The following is a 19,885-nucleotide window of genomic DNA, read 5'->3' as shown; positions in this document are numbered from 1 at the left end:
CACGCACAGAAAGCAGACGACGCCAACACGTTTTCTTACCTTTTAAAGGATTCATTTGTAATGAACGGTATAGGGAAGTGGGGAGCCAAGATGCTAAAATAAACGGTGCAAAGCAAGCAAATCAAGACACAAAGAGAGCGATGGGAAATCTAAAGACACGCAAGCTTATGTACGAGAATCTATATATTAATACTGAAGGACCAATTTTGTGCTCCTCCAAGTGACCGCGTCACGTTTTTCTCGGTACTGTGACCCGGACTGAAAGAAACTTCGTACCTGTAAGAGTGCATCGCACATCGTGCCAATAGTCAACTTTCAACTCTGAAGCAGAATAAACACTTTTCGGTGAGACGGCGGCGAGGAGTGAAGAGACGGGGGCGGGGATGAAGAGGCGGGGGCGGGGGATGAAGAGACGGGGGCGAGGAGTGAAGAGGCGGGGGAAGGGGATGAAGAGGCGGGGGCAGGGAGTGAAGAGGCGGGGGCGGGGGATGAAGAGACGGGGGCGAGGAGTGAAGAGGCGGGGGCGGGGGATGAAGAGGGGGTGGGGGTTGAAGAGACGGGGCGAGGAGTGAAGAGGCGGGGCGGGGGATGAAGAGACGGGGCGAGGAGTGAAGAGGCGGGGCGAGGAGTGAAGAGGCGGGGGTGGGGGATGAAGAGACGGGGCGAGGAGTGAATAGGCGGGGGCTGGGGATGAAGAGGCGGGGCGGGGGATGAAGAGACGGGGGCGAGGAGTGAAGAGGTGGGGGAAGGGGATGAAGAGGCGGAGGCAGGGAGTGAAGAGGCGGGGGCGGGGGATGAAGAAACGGAGGAGGGAGTGAAGAGGCGGGGGTGGGGGATGAAGACACGGGGCGAGGAGTGAAGAGGCGGGGGCAGGGGATGAAGACACGGGGCAGGGAGTGAAGAGGCGTGGGGCAAGGTAAGCAAATTTTTGGGCGGGGGTAAGCAAATTGAAAGTGGGAGATGGGGGAAATGGGGTGGGGATGAGTGGGGGGGGGCTGGGGTGAATTGGGCAGGGTTGAGTGGGAGGGGTGGACAGGGGGCGGAGGCCCAGGGGCAAGTGGGGCGGGGAATCAAGAGACGGGGGACGGGGAGTGAAGAGGCGGTGGCGAGGCTGGGTAATTAAATTTTATGGTGGGGGTAAGCAAATTGAAGGCGGGGGGTGGGAGGCAGGGGTGAATGCGGCAGGGGCGGGGGATGAGTAGGAGGGGGCAAGCACGCCCTGTCCAGTCCATGTCCCTCGAGTGAGGGTGGCTGAATGAACGGAATCCATCTGTGATGGGGTTTTGGCTAGTAATAAATAAAGCTCAAATCCCAACCCACTCTCGGCACCACAGAACACACTTTTACAAAAAGATAAGCATGCAGGCGGGACTTCCCTTTGTCTACGAAGCGCAAGGTGGATACAGGACTCTGCAGCCTGCTTTGGGAACCAGGTACACGACGACGAGAGCCAGTGACGAAGTCAGGCCAAAAACGAAGAAAACCAGCCACGAGCAGCTCCAACGATGAGTAACAACCAGAATACAGAAAGCCAGACAGAGAAGGATTAAGTGACCCAGCCACGAGGAGTGCTAGCGACGATCATCTCTTCAACCAGGCTTCATGGCCCTCTGTGTCCTTTCCAGACGAGACCTCCTGTTCGGCCCTTCTTCTTCCTCATCAAAGCACTTTGCACTCTGTACACGTTGAGCTGTCCTGTCTCTGAGGTCGTTCCTCTTCCTCTCTAACGAGGACACGTCTTCCCCCCCTCCAACAACAGGGTGATATTGGATCAATTCCAAATTTCCACAAGACCACAAGAATATCTCCCTCACAAACTGCTCCGTGATTCACGCGCTCGTCCTCTTCGCGCACGACGCCGCCTCTTTTTTTTGGGTGGACCCCTCTTCTTCCTCCTCTTGGGAGGAGTTCTTCTCTGACAGTCCCACCGACGGTGCGGCCCCAATAAAAACAAACGTTCAATCTTTCCTTCACAACCCGACAGCGAAACGAGCACCCACTGACCACACAGATCGTGATGGCCTTGTATCACACGTTACACACGTGTACTCTGTGATGGGAAATCCTCACCCCGTCCCGTCCACAAACAAGAGGTGTTTACACTTACAAAATTACTCTGTCTTCCGTCTATAAATTACATACACCGCCTCAGCACCACGTTTATCATCGAGCAAGCTTCTCTCAGAGACCCAATGATCACGTGATGTTCTTGTTCATCACTTTAACATTTTGAACTCCAACCTTCACTCAGGATTCTGCTTCAAAGGAGGAGTCTGTGTCTCCTCCACCATCAACACACCTGCTGGACACCTTGTGGACCTCGAATCTCCAAACCAAACCATATCCACATCCCACATGGTCATGACCACACTACCAAGACTTTGGACTCATTCTTCACTTCCAATCCATTGCATTACAACTACAACACAATTTCACCTCCAATTGGTTCTTCTGACCACAATCTTGTGATCACTTTACTTTATAGCACCACTGCTGGTGCAGAGTATTTATAAAGAGATGGGGATCAAAGTGTCGGATCTGGCGGGATAACATAAATCTGTTGAACCAGAAGCGCTGATAACATTCAAAAAAGAGAGAGCGAGAGATCCATGAAAATGTTCGGAAAACCTCATGGCTCCTTGGGGACCACGTTCAAGTTGTGGTAAGTGGCATATATAGAGCTTCGCGGCTGTGAAAGAGATCATCGACAAGATGGAGAAGAAGAAGAGGATGAGGGGAGACCGAAGAAGAAGAAGATGAAGAAGAAGAGGAAGAAGAAGAAGAACAAGAAGAAGAACAACAAAGAGAGGAATAGGAAAAGTAATTTCAGCGCGGACGGCGTCAAGTGAGGAGGGGAGGAGTGAGAGAAGACAACAATGGCGTTCGTTCTCTCAGTTGTGTCGTCAGGACGTGTTGCGCGCTCTCAGGTACATCAGCAAAAGATGAATAAACGTGGACACTTGGTGAAGTGAAAGAGAAACATGAGACGGTTGAGGGGAAATCCGATCGAGGCTTTGTCACCATGAATTGTTCACGTGGCGAACATGAAGGTCGTTTTGAGGAATCACCTCAGGCTTAAATTGAGGGAAGATGGGATTGGTAAATCGAGAGGGACAGGGAGAGGGACAGGGAGGGGAGGACAGGACAGGGAGAGGGAGAACAGGGAGAGGGAGAACAGGAGACTCCAAAGGTTTCCACAGGTTCGAATCTGCCCAACGATAAACGACGTTCCTGGAAAGAAACAACGGAGGGGCAATCGTTGTTCCGTCCCTCGGATGGGGATTAAACGGTGACACGTCTCTTGGTGTGAGTGTACAGTGTGAGTGTATACATCATGAGGTGTTTATGTATAGTGTACAGTGTGAGTGTGTACATCATGAGGTGTTTATGTATAGTGTACAGTGTGAGTGTGTTCATCATGTGGTGTTTATGTATAGTGTACAGTGTGAGTGTGTACATCATGAGGTGTTTCTGTATAGTGTACAGTGTGAGTGTGTTCATCATGTGGTGTTTATGTATAGTGTACAGTGTGAGTGTGTACATCATGAGGTGTTTATGAATAGTGTACAGTGTGAGTGTGTACATCATGTGGTGTTTATGTATAGTGTACAGTGTGTGTGTACATCATGTGGTGTTTATGAATAGTGTACAGTGTGAGTGTGTTCATCATGTGGTGTTTATGTATAGTGTACAGTGTGAGTGTGTACATCATGAGGTGTTTCTGTATAGTGTACAGTGTGAGTGTGTTCATCATGTGGTGTTTATGAATAGTGTACAGTGTGAGTGTGTACATCATGAGGTGTTTATGAATGGTGTACAGTGTGTGTGTGTACATCATGTGGTGTTTTTGAATAGTGTACAGTGTGTGTGTACATCATGTGGTGTTTTTGAATAGTGTACAGTGTGTGTGTACATCATGTGGTGTTTATGAATGGTGTACAGTGTGTGTGTACATCATGTGGTGTTTATGAATGGTGTACAGTGTGTGTACATCATGTGGTGTTTATGAATCGTGTACAGTGTGTGTGTACATCATGTGGTGTTTATGAATGGTGTACAGTGTGTGTGTACATCATGTGGTGTTTATGAATCGTGTACAGTGTGTGTGTACATCATGTGGTGTTTATGAATAGTGTACTGTGTGTGTGTGTGTGTGTGTGTGTGTGTGTGTGTGTGTGTGTGTGTGTGTGTGTGTGTGTGTGTGTGTGTGTGTGTGTGCGTGCATCATGTGGTGTTTATGAAAAGTACACAGTGTGTGTGTATCTGTATGTGTGTGTGTGTGTGTGTGTGTGTGTGTGTGTCTGTGTACATCATGTGGTGTTTATGAATAGTGTACAGTGTGAGTGTGTACATCATGAGGTGTTTATGTATAGTGTACAGTGTGAGTGTGTACATCATGAGGTGTTTATGTATAGTGTACAGTGTGAGTGTGTTCATCATGTGGTGTTTATGTATAGTGTACAGTGTGAGTGTGTACATCATGAGGTGTTTCTGTATAGTGTACAGTGTGAGTGTGTTCATCATGTGGTGTTTATGTATAGTGTACAGTGTGAGTGTGTACATCATGAGGTGTTTATGAATGGTGTACAGTGTGTGTGTGTGTGTGTGTGTGTGTACATCATGTGGTGTTTTTGAATAGTGTACAGTGTGTGTGTACATCATGTGGTGTTTTTGAATAGTGTACAGTGTGTGTGTACATCATGTGGTGTTTATGAATCGTGTACAGTGTGTGTGTACATCATGTGGTGTTTATGAATGGTGTACAGTGTGTGTACATCATGTGGTGTTTATGAATGGTGTACAGTGTGTGTACATCATGAGGTGTTTATGAATGGTGTACAGTGTGTGTACATCATGTGGTGTTTATGAATGGTGTACAGTGTGTGTGTACATCATGTGGTGTTTATGAATAGTGTACTGTGTGTGTGTATGTGTGTGTGTGTGTGTGTGTGTGTGTGTGTGTGTGTGTGTGTGTGTGTGCGTGTGTGCGTGTGTGTGTGTGCGTGTGCGTGCGCGTGTGTGTGTGTGTGTGTGTGTGTGTGTGTGTGTGTGTGTGTGTGTGTGTGTGTGTGTGTGTGTGTGTGTGTGTGTGTGTGTGTGTGTGTGTGTGTGTGTGTGTGTGTGTGTGTGTCTGTGTACATCATGTGGTGTTTATGAATAGTGTACTGTGTGTGTGTGTGTGTGTGTGTGTGTGTGTGTGTGTGTGTGTGTGTGTGTGTGTGTACACGCGCACGCATCATATGTTTATGAATAGTGTCCAGTGTGAGTGTGTACATCATGTGTTGTTTATGTATAAGTGTACAGTGTGAGTGTGCATATCATGTGGTGTTTATGTATAAGTGTACAGTGTGAGTGTGCATATCATGTGGTGTTTATGTATAGTGTACAGCGTGAGTGTGCATATCATGTGGTGTTTATGTATGGGTGCCCAGTGGTGCAACATTTCCCACATTTCCACATTTTGCAAAATGTGTCCCACATTTTTGAAAAAATCACACATTTCCCACATTTTTGTCAGACCTTTAAAAATTGTAATCGCTGCAGCATTACAGTATCCCTGTGTCGTAAGAGGCGACCAGGGTTGCATCAGGAAGGGCATCCGGCGTAAAACATGTGCCAAATCTCACTGCAGATCATCCGGATGATCCGCTGTGGCGACCCCAAACGGGAGCAGCCGAAAGAAGAAGAAGAAGAAGAAGACAGCAGATTTTTTAGCATTGTTAAGCCCAAAAAATCTGATAGGGTTTTGCACCCCTGGCCTCTGGAGCATTTTTTTTCGGTGTCATTTAATGCACTTTCAATCTTTCTGCTGTGGTAATAAATATAAATAATTGATGGATATCATGGTTATTATAAAATCACACATTTCTCTTCATCATCATGTTCACTGTGTCTGTGATGGTTTTTTAATGCTGAAAGTGTAAGACAACACCATATTGTGATTGCGTATTTATAAATGGCTATTAAAAGATGTACCATTTGAGGTAGTTATTTGGAGTACTGGTAATGCTGGTACATGTAATGTTAACATTCACAACAATTTAACTTGCATATAAGGTGTTTTTTTCCCCCTTTCATGATACATGTGTATTGGATTGTTGCTTGGCATATACATGTATATACAATTCCTTAACCTATTTGCTTTCCTGTTTACAGGTGTAGCTGTAGAATCTGTTTTACAAGCAAGAGAACATATTATGAATTCATCAAAATGCCACAACAGACAACAAAATTGGATGAATAGTGTGGACAAGAATGGGCATGCGCTTAGCCAGTGGGTACAAAAGAAATCAGACCAGGAAGCTCATTGTGCGTTATGCAAGAAAGACATTGATATGAGCAATGGTGGTGTTTATCAACTGCAAAGACATGCTGAAGGAACAAAGCATATTCGAGTGGTTAAAACTGCAATTGCATCTGGACAGTCAAAGCTGAAAATTGGGTCAGGTGGGGTATATTTGTCACAAGTATCAACCTCTGGAGCATTCCAAAAATGGACTCTTTCACACCAGGACAAAGTCACAAAAGCAGAAGCTCTGTGGGTCATGAAAGTTGCACAAGACAATTTATCTTTCAAATCATGTGATAAGATAGCTGAAACATTTCAAGAAATATTCGCCGACAGTGATGTTGCAAGGGATATGAAACTAACTGTCGTAAAGTCTCAGATGTGGTCTAACATGGACTTGGTTCTTTCTTTCATGAAGATCTTGTTACAAAGATTAGGAACACTTCTACATTTTATGCCATCTTGTGAGATGAAACTACTAATGACCAGATGAAAAAGCAACTAGATATCCATATTCGTTTTTGGAATGTTGGATTGATTGACACGCGCTACGTGAAGTCAAAAATGTTGGGTCATGCAACAGCTCAAATTCTGAGGGACATCCTTTCAGACGCATTGGAAGAAGATGGTTTTTATTTAAAAAAAACATGATTATGCTGGGAATGGATGGACCTAATGTAAACAAAGCATTATGGGAAGAAATGGATGCAGACTGCAAGGCTGCAGGTTCCCGTGGGCTGTTGATGTAGGATCATGCAACATACACACAGTACACAATGCATTTGGAAAAGCAATGGGTGTTCTAGAATCGTGGGGCATCGACAGTTTTCTTGATCAGCTATTCAAGTTCTTCAATCAAACGGCATCACGGAAAGAGGACTACTCCCAAATTCAAGCCTTGATGGAGGTGGAGAACCATGTTCTTCTACGCTGTAAGCAATCATTGGTTGAGCATTGGCCCTGTATTGGAGAGAGTGATAGAGCGATGGAAAAGTTTGGTTGAGTACTTCACTGTCTTCCTCCCAAAAGAAAATGTGAAGCTGCTTATCTCTAGTCGAGATACAAAGACGTTAGAAAACAGCTGTGTAACCTGACCCTGCTCAGATTGCACTTCTTGCAGTTCCTTACCAGTGCATTTAATGGGTTCCTCACTCTTTTCCAGTCTCAAGAGCCACTCGTACATGTCCTTTATTCAGAGCTCTCAGATCTCTTGAAGAACGTACTTAAATTTCTGAAATGTGAAGTCATAAAAGACAAAGAAGGCCAAGATTTGCTTGATACTGACATTATGAAGAAGGATCTGATGTTGTCCAATGACCGCATTGCCATTGGTGAATCAACAAGACAGCTTTTGCCAAAGAAGAACATCACTCCATTGGATAAAGTTGGTTTCTTCTCAGATGTCAAGGATGCATATGCTGCTGTGGCAAAGCATTTGATTAATCGCCTTCCACTGGACAATTCTTTGCTGAGGCGATTAGGTTTCTTACATCCAATGATGAGACAGCAGGAGAAATCAATGGATTCTATCAAAGCAGCTGCCCGGAAATTTCCTCATCTTTTCTGATAAAGACATCGATCAAATTGGTGATGAATGGATGCTTTACCAGGCTGAGAATGAAATAAATGAATCCTGGTTCATGGAGGAAGGAGGCTCATATCAGAGAGTTGATAGATATTGGGTCAGAGTGTTGAATGTTAAGACCTCTACTGGCAAAGAGAAGTACCCCATTCTTGGACAGTTTGTGAAAGTTGTTTTGGCCATATCACATGGACAGGCTGATGTTGAAAGGGGTTTTTCACTGAACAAATATACAGTCACTTCACAGAGAACCCATCTGAGTGAAAATGCTGTGAATGGTTTGAGAACCATAAAATATGTGAAAGGGTGAACCATGCCAAGTTCCAGTTACCAAATCGATGCTGGAGAGTGTGTGCCAAGCACATAGGAAATACAAAGCAGATAGAGATGCAAAACAGGAGATGGAGAAACAGAAGCTAAAAAACGAAGCTGAAGAAAAAGAGCAGCAAAAAGCAAAGGATCAGATGGAGCTCCAAAAGACTGAGGAGAAAAAAACTCAGGGTACAGAAGGACAGACTTCAACTTGACCTGAAAACAGCTGATAAACTTGTGGCTGAAGCGAATGAACGTCTGAAGAAAGCTCTGGCATCAAAATCTCAAAGAATGGTAGAAATTTGTGCAGCTCAGGCCCTCCTTGAATGAGGACATAATAAGCTGTCACAAACCAATTCCAGCTTGGAAAAATTGGAAAAAAACCTGTCTCAGTGCAGAAAAAGAAAATTGTAATGTGGGTGATCAGTGTGATCTGCCTCTCAGGTCAGGGTGATTGTGTTAGTGGTGATGGGAAATAAATGGAAACAGTCCTAATGTATTATACGTTTGAAGGAGTTCATCTGTTTAAATCATAAACCATGTAAATAAGTTTGATTGTAATAAAGTTTTTTCATGGGTGCTATTATTACTTTGCTTTGTTCAGCCATTGAACCTGGCATCATGTGTGGTATCACATTTATATATTATGTTCTTTTGCATATGAATAGGGCTATTTTCACTTTGTAGCATTAAAGCCCTCACCGAAGTAAGACAGATTTATTTTCACATGTTATTTATAATTCAATGCTTGGGAAATGATTTTATGAATTTTTACTCCATAATAGTAATACTCTATATTTTATGCTCTCAAGCCCACTTGGCACTGATAGTTGTACTCTAGAATGTAACCAGTTTGAGTTATAACATCTTAAATAAAAAACTAAAGTGTTTTGAAAGTCCACTCTTAATATGTGTTATATTTGCATCGTGTGTACTCCTGAATTTGTGCATTTTAATTAAGATTACATATGCTGTTAGAAACTAGCCTGGTGTGTTGGCGCAGTGGTTAGGGCAGCGGCTTGGGATCCAAAACGTCCTGAGTTCAAGCCCCGTTGGGCCACTGAATTAATACACCAGGGGGTTGACTCAGCCTGTCATCCTTCCGAGGTCGGCGAAATGAGTACCAGTGTACTGGGCCGGTGTATACCCCGGTTAAAATAGGTGTACCATATCCCTGTGTCGTAAGAGGCGACTAGGGTTGTGTCAGGAAGGGCATCCGGCGTAAAACATGTGCCAAATCACTATGCGGATCATACGGATGATCCGCTGTGGCGACCCCTAACGGGAGCAGCCGAAAGAAGAAGATGCTGTTAGAAACTGAAACATGTACAATAGTATAAAGGCTTTCATCAATGCTAACCTAATCATGAGGTATACATGATATTTATGCAACCATAGGCTATACATGTACTAAGTAAGATGATGTTACCATACAGACACTATATTGCTTCATGTTGTGGTTATTATGTATATTTTTTAATTGAAATAGGTGGATATAGGATGTTTACTGCTTATAATGTTGATACCATACAATCTGAGCACCCGAATTAGTTTGATAGCTTTAACTGCATTCAAATTTTGAAATCCCACATTTTCCCACAAAAAATCCCACATTTCTTTTTGTAGCCACTGGGCACACTGCTTGAGTGAAATGCCAGAATCGACGGCGCTGAGATGGATCTTTGATAACAGCCAGAGATGTCCACTTTGACAAGCATGTGGTCAGAAGAACCGATTGGAGCAGAGAAAGAACAGCAGATATTTGCAGAGAAATGTCAAAATCAGATCCCGAAGAGATGGAGTTCCATTGGTTGAGATCCGGTTGAGACGTTGACCGATTGAGTCAGTCCCAATGAGTTGCAGAAAGGTTTTGCTGAAGTGCCATGACAGGTGAGAGAGGTACCCACACCGAGATAACTGGCATGTTGACAATTGAGGTCACCACATATGAAGAAGAGAGAGTTCGGATGAGATGATAGAAGTTGGTCCATGTTTTCGATAGTGAGGTGTAAATGGAGTCGTCACTGTTTGGTGGACCGTACAGTACCTATATAAACATGAGGTGGGAGTGGAGGGGAAGCCATAGTCAGAGGTATTCCTGGGGGTGTGGGGAGTGAGGGCAGTGCATGGATAGTGAGGAATAAAGTCTTTGATGAAGAGAGCAATTCCTCCACCAGGACGAGGCTCAGGTCTGTCATACAGGAGGAGGGAGTAACCAGGGAGAGATACTTGGGAGTCAGAGACGTCTTGGGGGAGGAAAGTTTCTGTTAGGCAAATAATGTCTGGTTTGTCAGTGGAAACCTGTATGGAAAGATCTGTAAGGTTTGAGCGAAGGCCCCGGATATTTGAGGTCCACATTGTTAATGAAGAGAGAGGGGAGGAGGCTTTGGGTGCAGCGGATGGGAGGGGAGGGGGAGAGAGGACATTGGAGGGGGGGGAGGTAAGGAGACATGTTGAAAGAGTTTGGGAGATTGCCGAATAGCTCAGGGAGGGGGCCGGATGAGGAGGAGAACAGGCTCTGTGGTGCTGGGGGAGGAGGGGCAGAAGGCAGTTGATGATTTGAAGAGGTGGAGTGATGAGATGGAGGTGAGAGGGCAGGGGAAGGAGGCAGCTTTGTGGATAAGAGGAGGGGGGGCAACTTTGAGAAGGGTGAGTGAGGAGGGTGAATGGTGGGAGAAGGGTGAGTGAGGGAGGGCAAATTTAAGAAGGGTGAGTGAGGAGAGTTGAGGGAGAAAGGTGAGAGGGAGGCTTGGAGGGAGAAGAGTGTGATGGTTGCTTTGAGAGGGAGGAACGAGAGGGGTGAGTTGGCACTGAACTTATAAAAAAAAGAATGGTTGATGGAAAGTGAACACTCAAAGCAAACTGGGGTTTTAAATTTTTTTCGGTCAGAGATGCGATTAAAGACATTTCTTGATGGATTCAATGAAGATGAATTAAGAAAATGGAGAGAAGAAATGCTGAAACATTTGGATTTTTCGGCAAGGTATGAATGAAAGGTCGAATTAAGAGCAGTCTGTTGAAATAGAAGAAGAGTAGTGAATTATGATGCAGTAATGAGAACCACACGTGTGAAAGAGGACGATGGAGCATTATCAGAGATAGTTTTTGTATTATTATTGTTATTATAATTTTTTTTAAGAGAGAGAGAGAGTTTTCATCATATTCGGTAATGGAAAGTTTGTAGAGAATATCGTGAGGTGAATGGTGAATTTGGATCAGTGAACGCAGAAAGTGGAAACGGACCGTGTGGTTACGGGGGAAGCACGTGACCATGGGAGGTGTATCGTCAAAAGTGAACATATTTATTTTAAATAAGGATTGTGTAACATTTGGAAAAGGGAAGGTTGAAGTAAAATTGTGGAGGTGTGTGGTGAATTTGGACGGTAGACGCAGAGTGAAGCTGGTGGATCGATGAAAAGTATCGGTAAAAGTTGAGAGACGTGTTTGCAGGAGGTGTATCGATAGAAAGGATACAGGAAGATTATTATCTTGCCAAAACGAAGTTTTTGCAAGATATGTTAGTCAGCTTGTATGTTTTTTTAATTTTTTTGTTTGTTTGTTTGTTTGTTTGCCTGTAATCACGTATAAAAAATTCTGCAGAGCACAGTTATCAATTGAAATTTTTGTAACTTCGCATATCAGAGGCCCATAGAGGTCCCTTTCAGCGTACAAAATTTTGAAGGTCAAGGTCAAAGGTCAAGGTCACTTTGTCGCAAATCAGGGGAGTCGACGAAACCCTTATTTTTTGAGTAATTTTGATTGGATAGTCTTCAAACTTCATGGGAATATAGTTCATGGTCTGGTGCTCAGCTGATTAATTTTTGGTGCCGATTGGCCATGACCTTCATGGTTAGCACCGAAGGTCAAACATATTTGACCCCAAGGTCAAATTTTGAAATCTTAGATACCATATCGAGTAATACCTCATATGAAAGCGTTTGATAAGTGCTTTCCAGATCTGTTAAAAGTTTGACGCTATGACATCATTTGATGACGTCATGACGAAAAAACGGATTTTTCATGAAAATTTTATTTTTTTGTTTGTAATCACGTATAAAAAATTCTGCAGAGCACAGTTATCATTGGAAATTTTTGTAACTTCGCATATCAGAGGTCTATAGAGGTCCCTTTCAGCGCATAAAATTTTGAAGGTCAAAGGTCAAGGTCACTTTGTCGCAAATCAGGGGAGTTTACGAAACCCTTTTTTTTGAGTAATTTTGATCGGATCGTCTTCAAACTTCATGGCAATATAGTTCATGGTCTGGCGCTGAGCTGATTAATTTTTGGTGGCGATTGGCCTTGACCTTCATGGTTAGCGCCTAAGATCAAACATATTTGACCCCAAGGTCAAATTTTCAAGTTTTAGGAACCATATCGTGTAGGACCTCAAATTGAACACCTCGATGAGTGCTTTCTAGATATGTCAAGCTTGAGACATTATGACGTCATTTGGTGACGTTATGAGGCAAACGCATATTTTTCATGGTTACTCTGGAGAATGATTCTCATCGGAATCTCTCGTAGGCAGATATTCCTCAAGGAGTTGCTCCTGGTGAATAGCATCTCTGTTCACCTCAGTGTGACCTTAAAGAAGTCACACGTGGTCACCTTTTGGCAAGATACGGGTCACCCGGAGGGTGAGATTGGTTTATTATTTTTTTGATGGATTTTTGAAGAATAGGTAAGATTCGGGAATGGAAGGTTGTAGGAAGAAACTGTGAAGGTAATGGCGAGAGAGGGTCAGTTCAAGACGAATAAAGATGGTGTACCGGCATAAGGAGGAGGAAGAAGATTAAGAATAAGAGCAAGAAGAAGAAGAAGAAGAATCTGAGGCAGAAGATGAATCAGGACTTGTGGGTGTGCAGGGAGAAAGGTAGTTTTTCTTCTTCCCTTTCCCTTCTGCTGCCTTCTCTCCCCATCCCCTCATGCTTCCTTCCCTTGTCCTTCTGTTTCCTTCCCTTCACCTTACGTCACCTTCCCTTCTCCTCACTCTGCTTTCCCTTCCCCTCACTCTGCTTTATCCTCCCCTCAGTGTGCTTTATTCCCCCCCTCCTCACTCTGCTTTACCCTCCCCTCACTCTGCTTTGCCTTCCCCTCAATCTGCTTTACTCCCCCCTCCTCGCGCTGCTTTTACTTCGCACTTCCTCCCCCCCCCGGCCCACACAGCCACCCACTCTCACACTGGTGCTGCATCATCCTGAGCGAGTGGTTCGTGCCCCGTCATCCCGAGCGAGTTGTTCGTGCCCCGTCATCCCGAGCGAGTGGTTCGTGCCCCGTCATCCCGAGCGAGTGGTTCGTGCCCCGTCATCCCGAGCGAGTGGTTCGTGCCCCGTCATCCCGAGCGAGTGGTTCGTGCCCCGTCATCCCGAGCGAGTGGTTCGTGCCCCGTCATCCCGAGCGAGTGGTTCGTGCCCCGTCATCCCGAGCGAGTGGTTCGTGCCAAGTCACCCCGAGCGAGTGGTTCGTGCTCCGTCATCCCGAGCGAGTGGTTCGTGCCCCGTCATCCCGAGCGAGTGGTTCGTGCCAAGTCACCCCGAGCGAGTGGTTCGTGCTCCGTCATCCCGACCGAGTGGTTCGTGCTCCGTCATCCCGAGCGAGTGGTTCGTGCCAAGTCACCCCGAGCGAGTGGTTCGTGCTCCGTCATCCCGACCGAGTGGTTCGTGCTCCGTCATCCCGACCGAGTGGTTCGTGCTCCGTCATCCCGACCGAGTGGTTCGTGCTCCGTCATCCCGAGCGAGTGGTTCGTGCTGCGTCATCCCGAGCGAGTGGTTCGTGCTCCGTCATCCCGAGCGAGTGGTTCGTGCTCCGTCATCCCGAGCGAGTGGTTCGTGCTCCGTCATCCCGACCGAGTGGTTCGTGCTCCGTCATCCCGACCGAGTGGTTCGTGCTCCGTCATCCCGACCGAGTGGTTCGTGCTCCGTCATCCCGAGCGAGTGGTTCGTGCTCCGTCATCCCGAGCGAGTGGTTCGTGCTCCGTCATCCCGAGCGAGTGGTTCGTGCTCCGTCATCCCGAGCGAGTGGTTCGTGCTCCGTCATCCCGAGCGAGTGGTTCGTGCTCCGTCATCCCGAGCGAGTGGTTCGTGCTCCGTCATCCCGAGCGAGTGGTTCGTGCTCCGTCATCCCGAGCGAGTGGTTCGTGCTCCGTCATCCCGAGCGAGTGGTTCGTGCTCCGTCATCCCGAGCGAGTGGTTCGTGCTCCGTCATCCCGAGCGAGTGGTTCGTGCTCCGTCATCCCGAGCGAGTGGTTCGTGCTCCGTCATCCCGAGCGAGTGGTTCGTGCTCCGTCATCCCGAGCGAGTGGTTCGTGCTCCGTCATCCCGAGCGAGTGGTTCGTGCTCCGTCATCCCGAGCGAGTGGTTCGTGCTCCGTCATCCCGAGCGAGTGGTTCGTGCTCCGTCATCCCGAGCGAGTGGTTCGTGCTCCGTCATCCCGAGCGAGTGGTTCGTGCTCCGTCATCCCGAGCGAGTGGTTCGTGCTCCGTCATCCCGAGCGAGTGGTTCGTGCTCCGTCATCCCGAGCGAGTGGTTCGTGCTCCGTCATCCCGAGCGAGTGGTTCGTGCTCCGTCATCCCGAGCGAGTGGTTCGTGCCCCGTCATCCCGAGCGAGTGGTTCGTGCCCCGTCATCCCGAGCGAGTGGTTCGTGCCCCGTCATCCCGAGCGAGTGGTTCGTGCCCCGTCATCCCGAGCGAGTGGTTCGTGCCCCGTCATCCCGAGCGAGTGGTTCGTGCCCCGTCATCCCGAGCGAGTGGTTCGTGCCCCGTCATCCCGAGCGAGTGGTTCGTGCCCCGTCATCCCGAGCGAGTGGTTCGTGCCCCGTCATCCCGAGCGAGTGGTTCGTGCCCCGTCATCCCGAGCGAGTGGTTCGTGCCCCGTCATCCCGAGCGAGTGGTTCGTGCCCCGTCATCCCGAGCGAGTGGTTCGTGCCCCGTCATCCCGAGCGAGTGGTTCGTGCCCCGTCATCCCGAGCGAGTGGTTCGTGCCCCGTCATCCCGAGCGAGTGGTTCGTGCCCCGTCATCCCGAGCGAGTGGTTCGTGCCCCGTCATCCCGAGCGAGTGGTTCGTGCCCCGTCATCCCGAGCGAGTGGTTCGTGCCCCGTCATCCCGAGCGAGTGGTTCGTGCCCCGTCATCCCGAGCGAGTGGTTCGTGCCCCGTCATCCCGAGCGAGTGGTTCGTGCCCCGTCATCCCGAGCGAGTGGTTCGTGCCCCGTCATCCCGAGCGAGTGGTTCGTGCCCCGTCATCCCGAGCGAGTGGTTCGTGCCCCGTCATCCCGAGCGAGTGGTTCGTGCCCCGTCATCCCGAGCGAGTGGTTCGTGCCCCGTCATCCCGAGCGAGTGGTTCGTGCCCCGTCATCCCGAGCGAGTGGTTCGTGCCCCGTCATCCCGAGCGAGTGGTTCGTGCCCCGTCATCCCGAGCGAGTGGTTCGTGCCCCGTCATCCCGAGCGAGTGGTTCGTGCCCCGTCATCCCGAGCGAGTGGTTCGTGCCCCGTCATCCCGAGCGAGTGGTTCGTGCCCCGTCATCCCGAGCGAGTGGTTCGTGCCCCGTCATCCCGAGCGAGTGGTTCGTGCCCCGTCATCCCGAGCGAGTGGTTCGTGCCCCGTCATCCCGAGCGAGTGGTTCGTGCCCCGTCATCCCGAGCGAGTGGTTCGTGCCCCGTCATCCCGAGCGAGTGGTTCGTGCCCCGTCATCCCGAGCGAGTGGTTCGTGCCCCGTCATCCCGAGCGAGTGGTTCGTGCCCCGTCATCCCGAGCGAGTGGTTCGTGCCCCGTCATCCCGAGCGAGTGGTTCGTGCCCCGTCATCCCGAGCGAGTGGTTCGTGCCCCGTCATCCCGAGCGAGTGGTTCGTGCCCCGTCATCCCGAGCGAGTTGTGAAAGAACACCCGATTTCTGAGCCCTTTGCCGTATGAACGTGTTTACTAAATTAACGAGCCCAATGTTTTTTTCCCACGCATCACATGCAGCTGTTTTGTTAAGATTAATGTTTGTGAACATCTCCCTGAAACGTCGATATCAATGTCACGTTGTTTTTCAGTGAAAGGTACACAAGGTTTCTGGGTGGTATATAATGTGTACTACAGTCAGTAATCACACTCACTCCAACCTGCTGATTCCTGAAAAATTGCCGATATCAGCCAAGCGTGCGTGCGTGTTTGTGTGTGTGCGTGTTTGCGCGCGTGTGTGTGTGTGTGTGTGTGTGTGTGTGTGTGTGTGTGTGTGTGTGTGTGTGTGTGTGTGTGTGTGTGTGTGTGTGTGTGTGTGTGTGTGTGTGTGTGTGTGTGTGTGTGTGTGTGTGTGTGTGTGTGTGTGTGTGTGTACATGTATGTGTGGTACTATGTTGTTGTAGTTGGCAGCTCGTGGGTTTCACTTGTAAAACAACATGAATCATCATCGAAACATCGATGCATAATTTGACTATTAAGAACATCCTGGAAAAGTTGTATACAAGTCAATACGAGCCTCGACTCTCTTTATCTCTCATACGGGCCTCGACAAGGTATACAAAAAAAAAAATACACTTACATTTGTTTATTTATTTATTTGAATTCGTCTAATTGTTGCACTTAACATAAGTTAACAATATGTCATGGTTCATGACATATTTAATCAGTCATTTTATGTGATAGAAAATGAAGGATTGCATGATTACATGAATGTGCATGTAGTCTACATGTGCCCAAATGATGCATTATTCAGCACATGTGAAGGATTACCCTTTTTTCTGCTGACCCCTCCCATCCTTCCTTCATGTGCAGCACAAGGTTGTGGGTAGAATCATTGGTTGAGGGCACGGCTGTGCTGCTGCTTCAATACCAGTAAGCCGTCTTCATTTCACCGACCTCGGAAGGGATGATCGGCTGAGTCAACCCACCTGGTGTTAATTGAACGGCCGACAGGGGTCGAACTCAGGACCCTCAGGTCCCAAGCCAACAACAAGCTTGTCCGCTTTTCTCTTTCTAATGTCCCTGCCCTCTCTCTACTGTTCTGTTCCGTCCTGATCCGTTCAGTGTTCTTGCTCTTCGACAAGTCTCGACTTCATATGCAAAAAACAGAGGGGCAACACCCCAGGGTGTTCACCTGGTAGTGGATGGATCTGATAACCAGGGAACCAGTGCTAGTCGTGGATGACCCACAAAATACGTCACGGAGAAGAAAGTAAATACCGATGGATTCCTTTTTTAATGCCGTGAACAAACTTTGGTACATCACGTGTGATGGAGGTAGTGGTGAAGTTTCATCGGAATTGTGTGTCGTTTCCGAGAAGAAGTGGTAAATGTTTAAGGACTCGCTGATTGACGACGTGCCGTCCGGAAAACGACGTTCTCGATGAGCTCCAAGTCATGAGGTGTTTATATTAAATGTATATAATATTTATTTTCGCTTGTAAATATGACGAACAGTTCATACTCTGATGTTGTCCTAGAATTCTCCTGGATCCTTGAAAGCGTTGCTTGATAACCTCACGGAACTGCAACACCCTTCCCTGTGATGCTCTGGGAAACACTTTCCCACCCCCACAGAACGTGTTTTGTGTGACTGGTCGCAATCTGTGGTGGTTACATAGTGCTTAATCTTGGTTACTTAGACAGTAGACACCCTCCTCCAGCACACACAAACCCCTAATTACGTACTGTGCCGAGCATTGCCCCCCTCTCTTGGTGAAATTAGATCGCTAACCCGGTAGACTGTTGACGTGGTGTTGATAAAGCACAGCCATGATGGGCCAAATGACCTGTGTCCAAGTTGTCCTGTATTTCTCTTCCAGGGTAGGCGTGCTTTGAGCGTGGAGGCGTGACACGTGCTGAGCCTGGATTCGAAGTTACCCGAACACACCCCCAGTACGACATGCAACAATGGCTGACGTTGTACGGATGTTCATCTCCAAGGTCTCGATCCTGTCTGGGTCCATGCTCGGGAATGGAACGCTGCGGAGCTTGATGACCCCGTGCTCGTCTCGCTCTGCATCTGCTGTGTCTGCTCTGCATACAGTTCTTGGTGAGCGAGCTGGGGAAAAGAGACATCAGTTTGATCATGCGATGTACACATTTGTCCAAGTGAGGCCATGATGTGCGACCGTCTCGCATCACTCGTGGCAATTGTGTTATCGAAAAGCACGTTTCGGTTGTCTTGTTTCGGGTTGTCATCTGCAGGGGACCTTGGTTCAAATCCCATGTAGACCGCGGCTGTCTGTGACCATACCATGCGGGTTTTCTGTCTGTGTGTCTTGGTAACGTTTGTCTGTGCTTGCCATTTAGAACAGCAGCTGGATGAGATCCGTAGCGCAGGTACATGGAAATCCGAGCGAGTTCTCACGAGTGCTCAGGCTGTACAGATCGATGTGCACGGACAGTGTGCAGGTGAGGCATGACAGAGAAGATTCCTGTTTACACGAACTGTAGCACTTGCTCTTGTCTTCCCGTATACACACCGAGATGAACTCCATTTTAGATGTTTTGCGAGCACTTCCATTCATAGACAGCAAACACAACCACAAGTATGTGCTTTTGTGGCTGCCACTCGAGAGGTGGTATCGAATTTGCTTTCGTTTTCTCATCGTCTCGAGGACTTCTCAACTTCTGCGCAAACAACTACCTGGGTCTGTCCAGCCACCCAGAGGTGGTCGCTGCTGGGCAGCAAGCGCTGGAACGCTACGGTGCAGGTCTCAGCTCCGTGCGGTTAATCTGTGGCACACAGGTGAGCCTGCTTTGTCCCCGTGTGCACACGAGGGCTTTCCGCGCCTGTCAGGACCTATACGACGGTCTCATTCGCATCCATCATTATGTACTTTTCATTTCTAAACAGGAGCTGCACAAGCAGTTGGAAGAGGAGTTGGCGGCCTTCCATCGCCGGGAGGCAGCCATATTGTTTAGCAGCTGCTTTGATGCAAATGCAGCTCTTTTTGAGGTGAGGCCGATGGCTTCGGACAAGATCGATACCTGATCTTGCATCCACAATCTGACCTTTCTCGTTTCACCTTTCATCAGACTTTGTTGTCATCTGAAGATGCTGTTTTCTCGGACGAGTTGAACCACGCGTCCATAATCGACGGCATTCGACTTTGCAAAGCTGCAAAGTACCGTTACAAACACCTTGATTTTGCTGATCTGGAGGAAAAACTGAAAGGGGCACAGGTATGAGGAATACTGCGGGGACGGTTGTTCACAGGCGGGGACGGGTGGGCACGGGTGTTCACAGGTGGGAACGGGTTTTACCTGTGGGCACGGCTGTTTTCGTGTGGGGATGAAGCATTCAGCATGTTCCAATGAACCAGATAATGTTCCATGGCTTCGCCTTGTCAATGTACTTTAATTTTGTGTCGGAACTTTTTTGTCAGCATTGCATTGTGAGTATTCTGTCATTATGACCTCATGTGTTGAACATGTAAAAATGCAAATTCGACATTACTCATTATTTGCTTCCATTTGAATTCCTCGCCCTTTATTCTAAATTCCCCTTCGGACGTTTGTATCCCTGACCGGTCTCTGTCCATCTGGTATAGGCCCAAATACAATTTCCAAATTTAGTCGCTTTGCTTCTCTGTGGACTTTGTTTTACTTTTAAAAAAGTCTTGCTGTTCTTCGAATGTGATATTTGTGGATCAAGAGACCGGACTGCCGTGATGGCCCGTTACAAGGTTACGCTCCTTGTTTGTCCCAGGGCTTTGATATTCCCAATTACCTGCTCAAAATGTCCACCATGAAAAT

General features: G+C 47.7%; 3 protein-coding genes across 5 annotated transcripts in view; all 3 read left to right on the top strand.

Annotated features, from left to right (window-relative positions):
* The first annotated feature begins 2,762 nt into the window (after positions 1–2,762).
* Positions 2,763–19,885, top strand: part of SDHB (succinate dehydrogenase complex iron sulfur subunit B) — a 52,120-nt gene continuing 34,997 nt past the window's right edge. Inside the window, exon 1 of the mRNA XM_085861690.1 lies at positions 2,763–2,927. Within this exon, the coding sequence (XP_085717816.1) occupies positions 2,877–2,927 (51 nt within the window). The 5' untranslated portion in view covers positions 2,763–2,876. The remainder of the gene's footprint in view (positions 2,928–19,885) is intronic.
* Positions 2,786–19,885, top strand: part of LOC147010259 (2-amino-3-ketobutyrate coenzyme A ligase, mitochondrial-like) — a 34,865-nt gene continuing 17,765 nt past the window's right edge. Inside the window, exons 1-6 of one of the 3 annotated variants that reach the window (XM_085861687.1) lie at positions 2,794–2,927; positions 17,947–18,176; positions 18,437–18,538; positions 18,745–18,875; positions 18,984–19,085; positions 19,166–19,312. In XM_085861687.1, coding sequence (XP_085717813.1) covers positions 18,035–18,176; positions 18,437–18,538; positions 18,745–18,875; positions 18,984–19,085; positions 19,166–19,312 — 624 coding nt within the window. In that variant the 5' untranslated portion in view covers positions 2,794–2,927; positions 17,947–18,034. Of the gene's footprint in view, positions 2,928–17,364; positions 17,527–17,946; positions 18,177–18,436; positions 18,539–18,744; positions 19,086–19,165; positions 19,313–19,885 lie in introns of those variants that run through there. The other 2 variants (XM_085861685.1, XM_085861686.1) reach the window with 2 other exon arrangements.
* LOC147010260 (uncharacterized) lies at positions 2,934–17,670 on the top strand. Its single transcript, XM_085862971.1, has 4 exons — positions 2,934–3,306; positions 5,633–5,814; positions 6,157–14,315; positions 17,605–17,670. Exons 3-4 carry the CDS (start codon positions 13,023–13,025, stop codon positions 17,668–17,670), a joined length of 1,359 nt encoding a protein of 452 aa, XP_085719097.1. The 5' UTR covers positions 2,934–3,306; positions 5,633–5,814; positions 6,157–13,022.

The sequence above is a fragment of the Eptatretus burgeri genome, chromosome 17 (genome assembly GCF_056783735.1).
Source record: "Eptatretus burgeri isolate ZD-2024b chromosome 17, Ebu_testis_v1, whole genome shotgun sequence".
Taxonomy (NCBI): domain Eukaryota; kingdom Metazoa; phylum Chordata; class Myxini; order Myxiniformes; family Myxinidae; genus Eptatretus; species Eptatretus burgeri.
Note: the sequence above shows the minus strand (reverse complement) of the source record. Positions and strands in the feature narration are given on the sequence as shown.

What these genes read in the sequence shown, in the direction of transcription:
- LOC147010260 (XM_085862971.1), top strand. Translation starts at nt 13,023, where the DNA reads ATGAATCAGGACTTGTGGGTGTGCAGGGAGAAAGGTAGTTTTTCTTCT. An exon ending in TCCGTCATCCCGAGCGAGTG is followed by an intron (nt 14,316 to 17,604) that starts GTTCGTGCTCCG and finishes ATGTTGTCCTAG; the next exon opens with AATTCTCCTGGATCCTTGAA.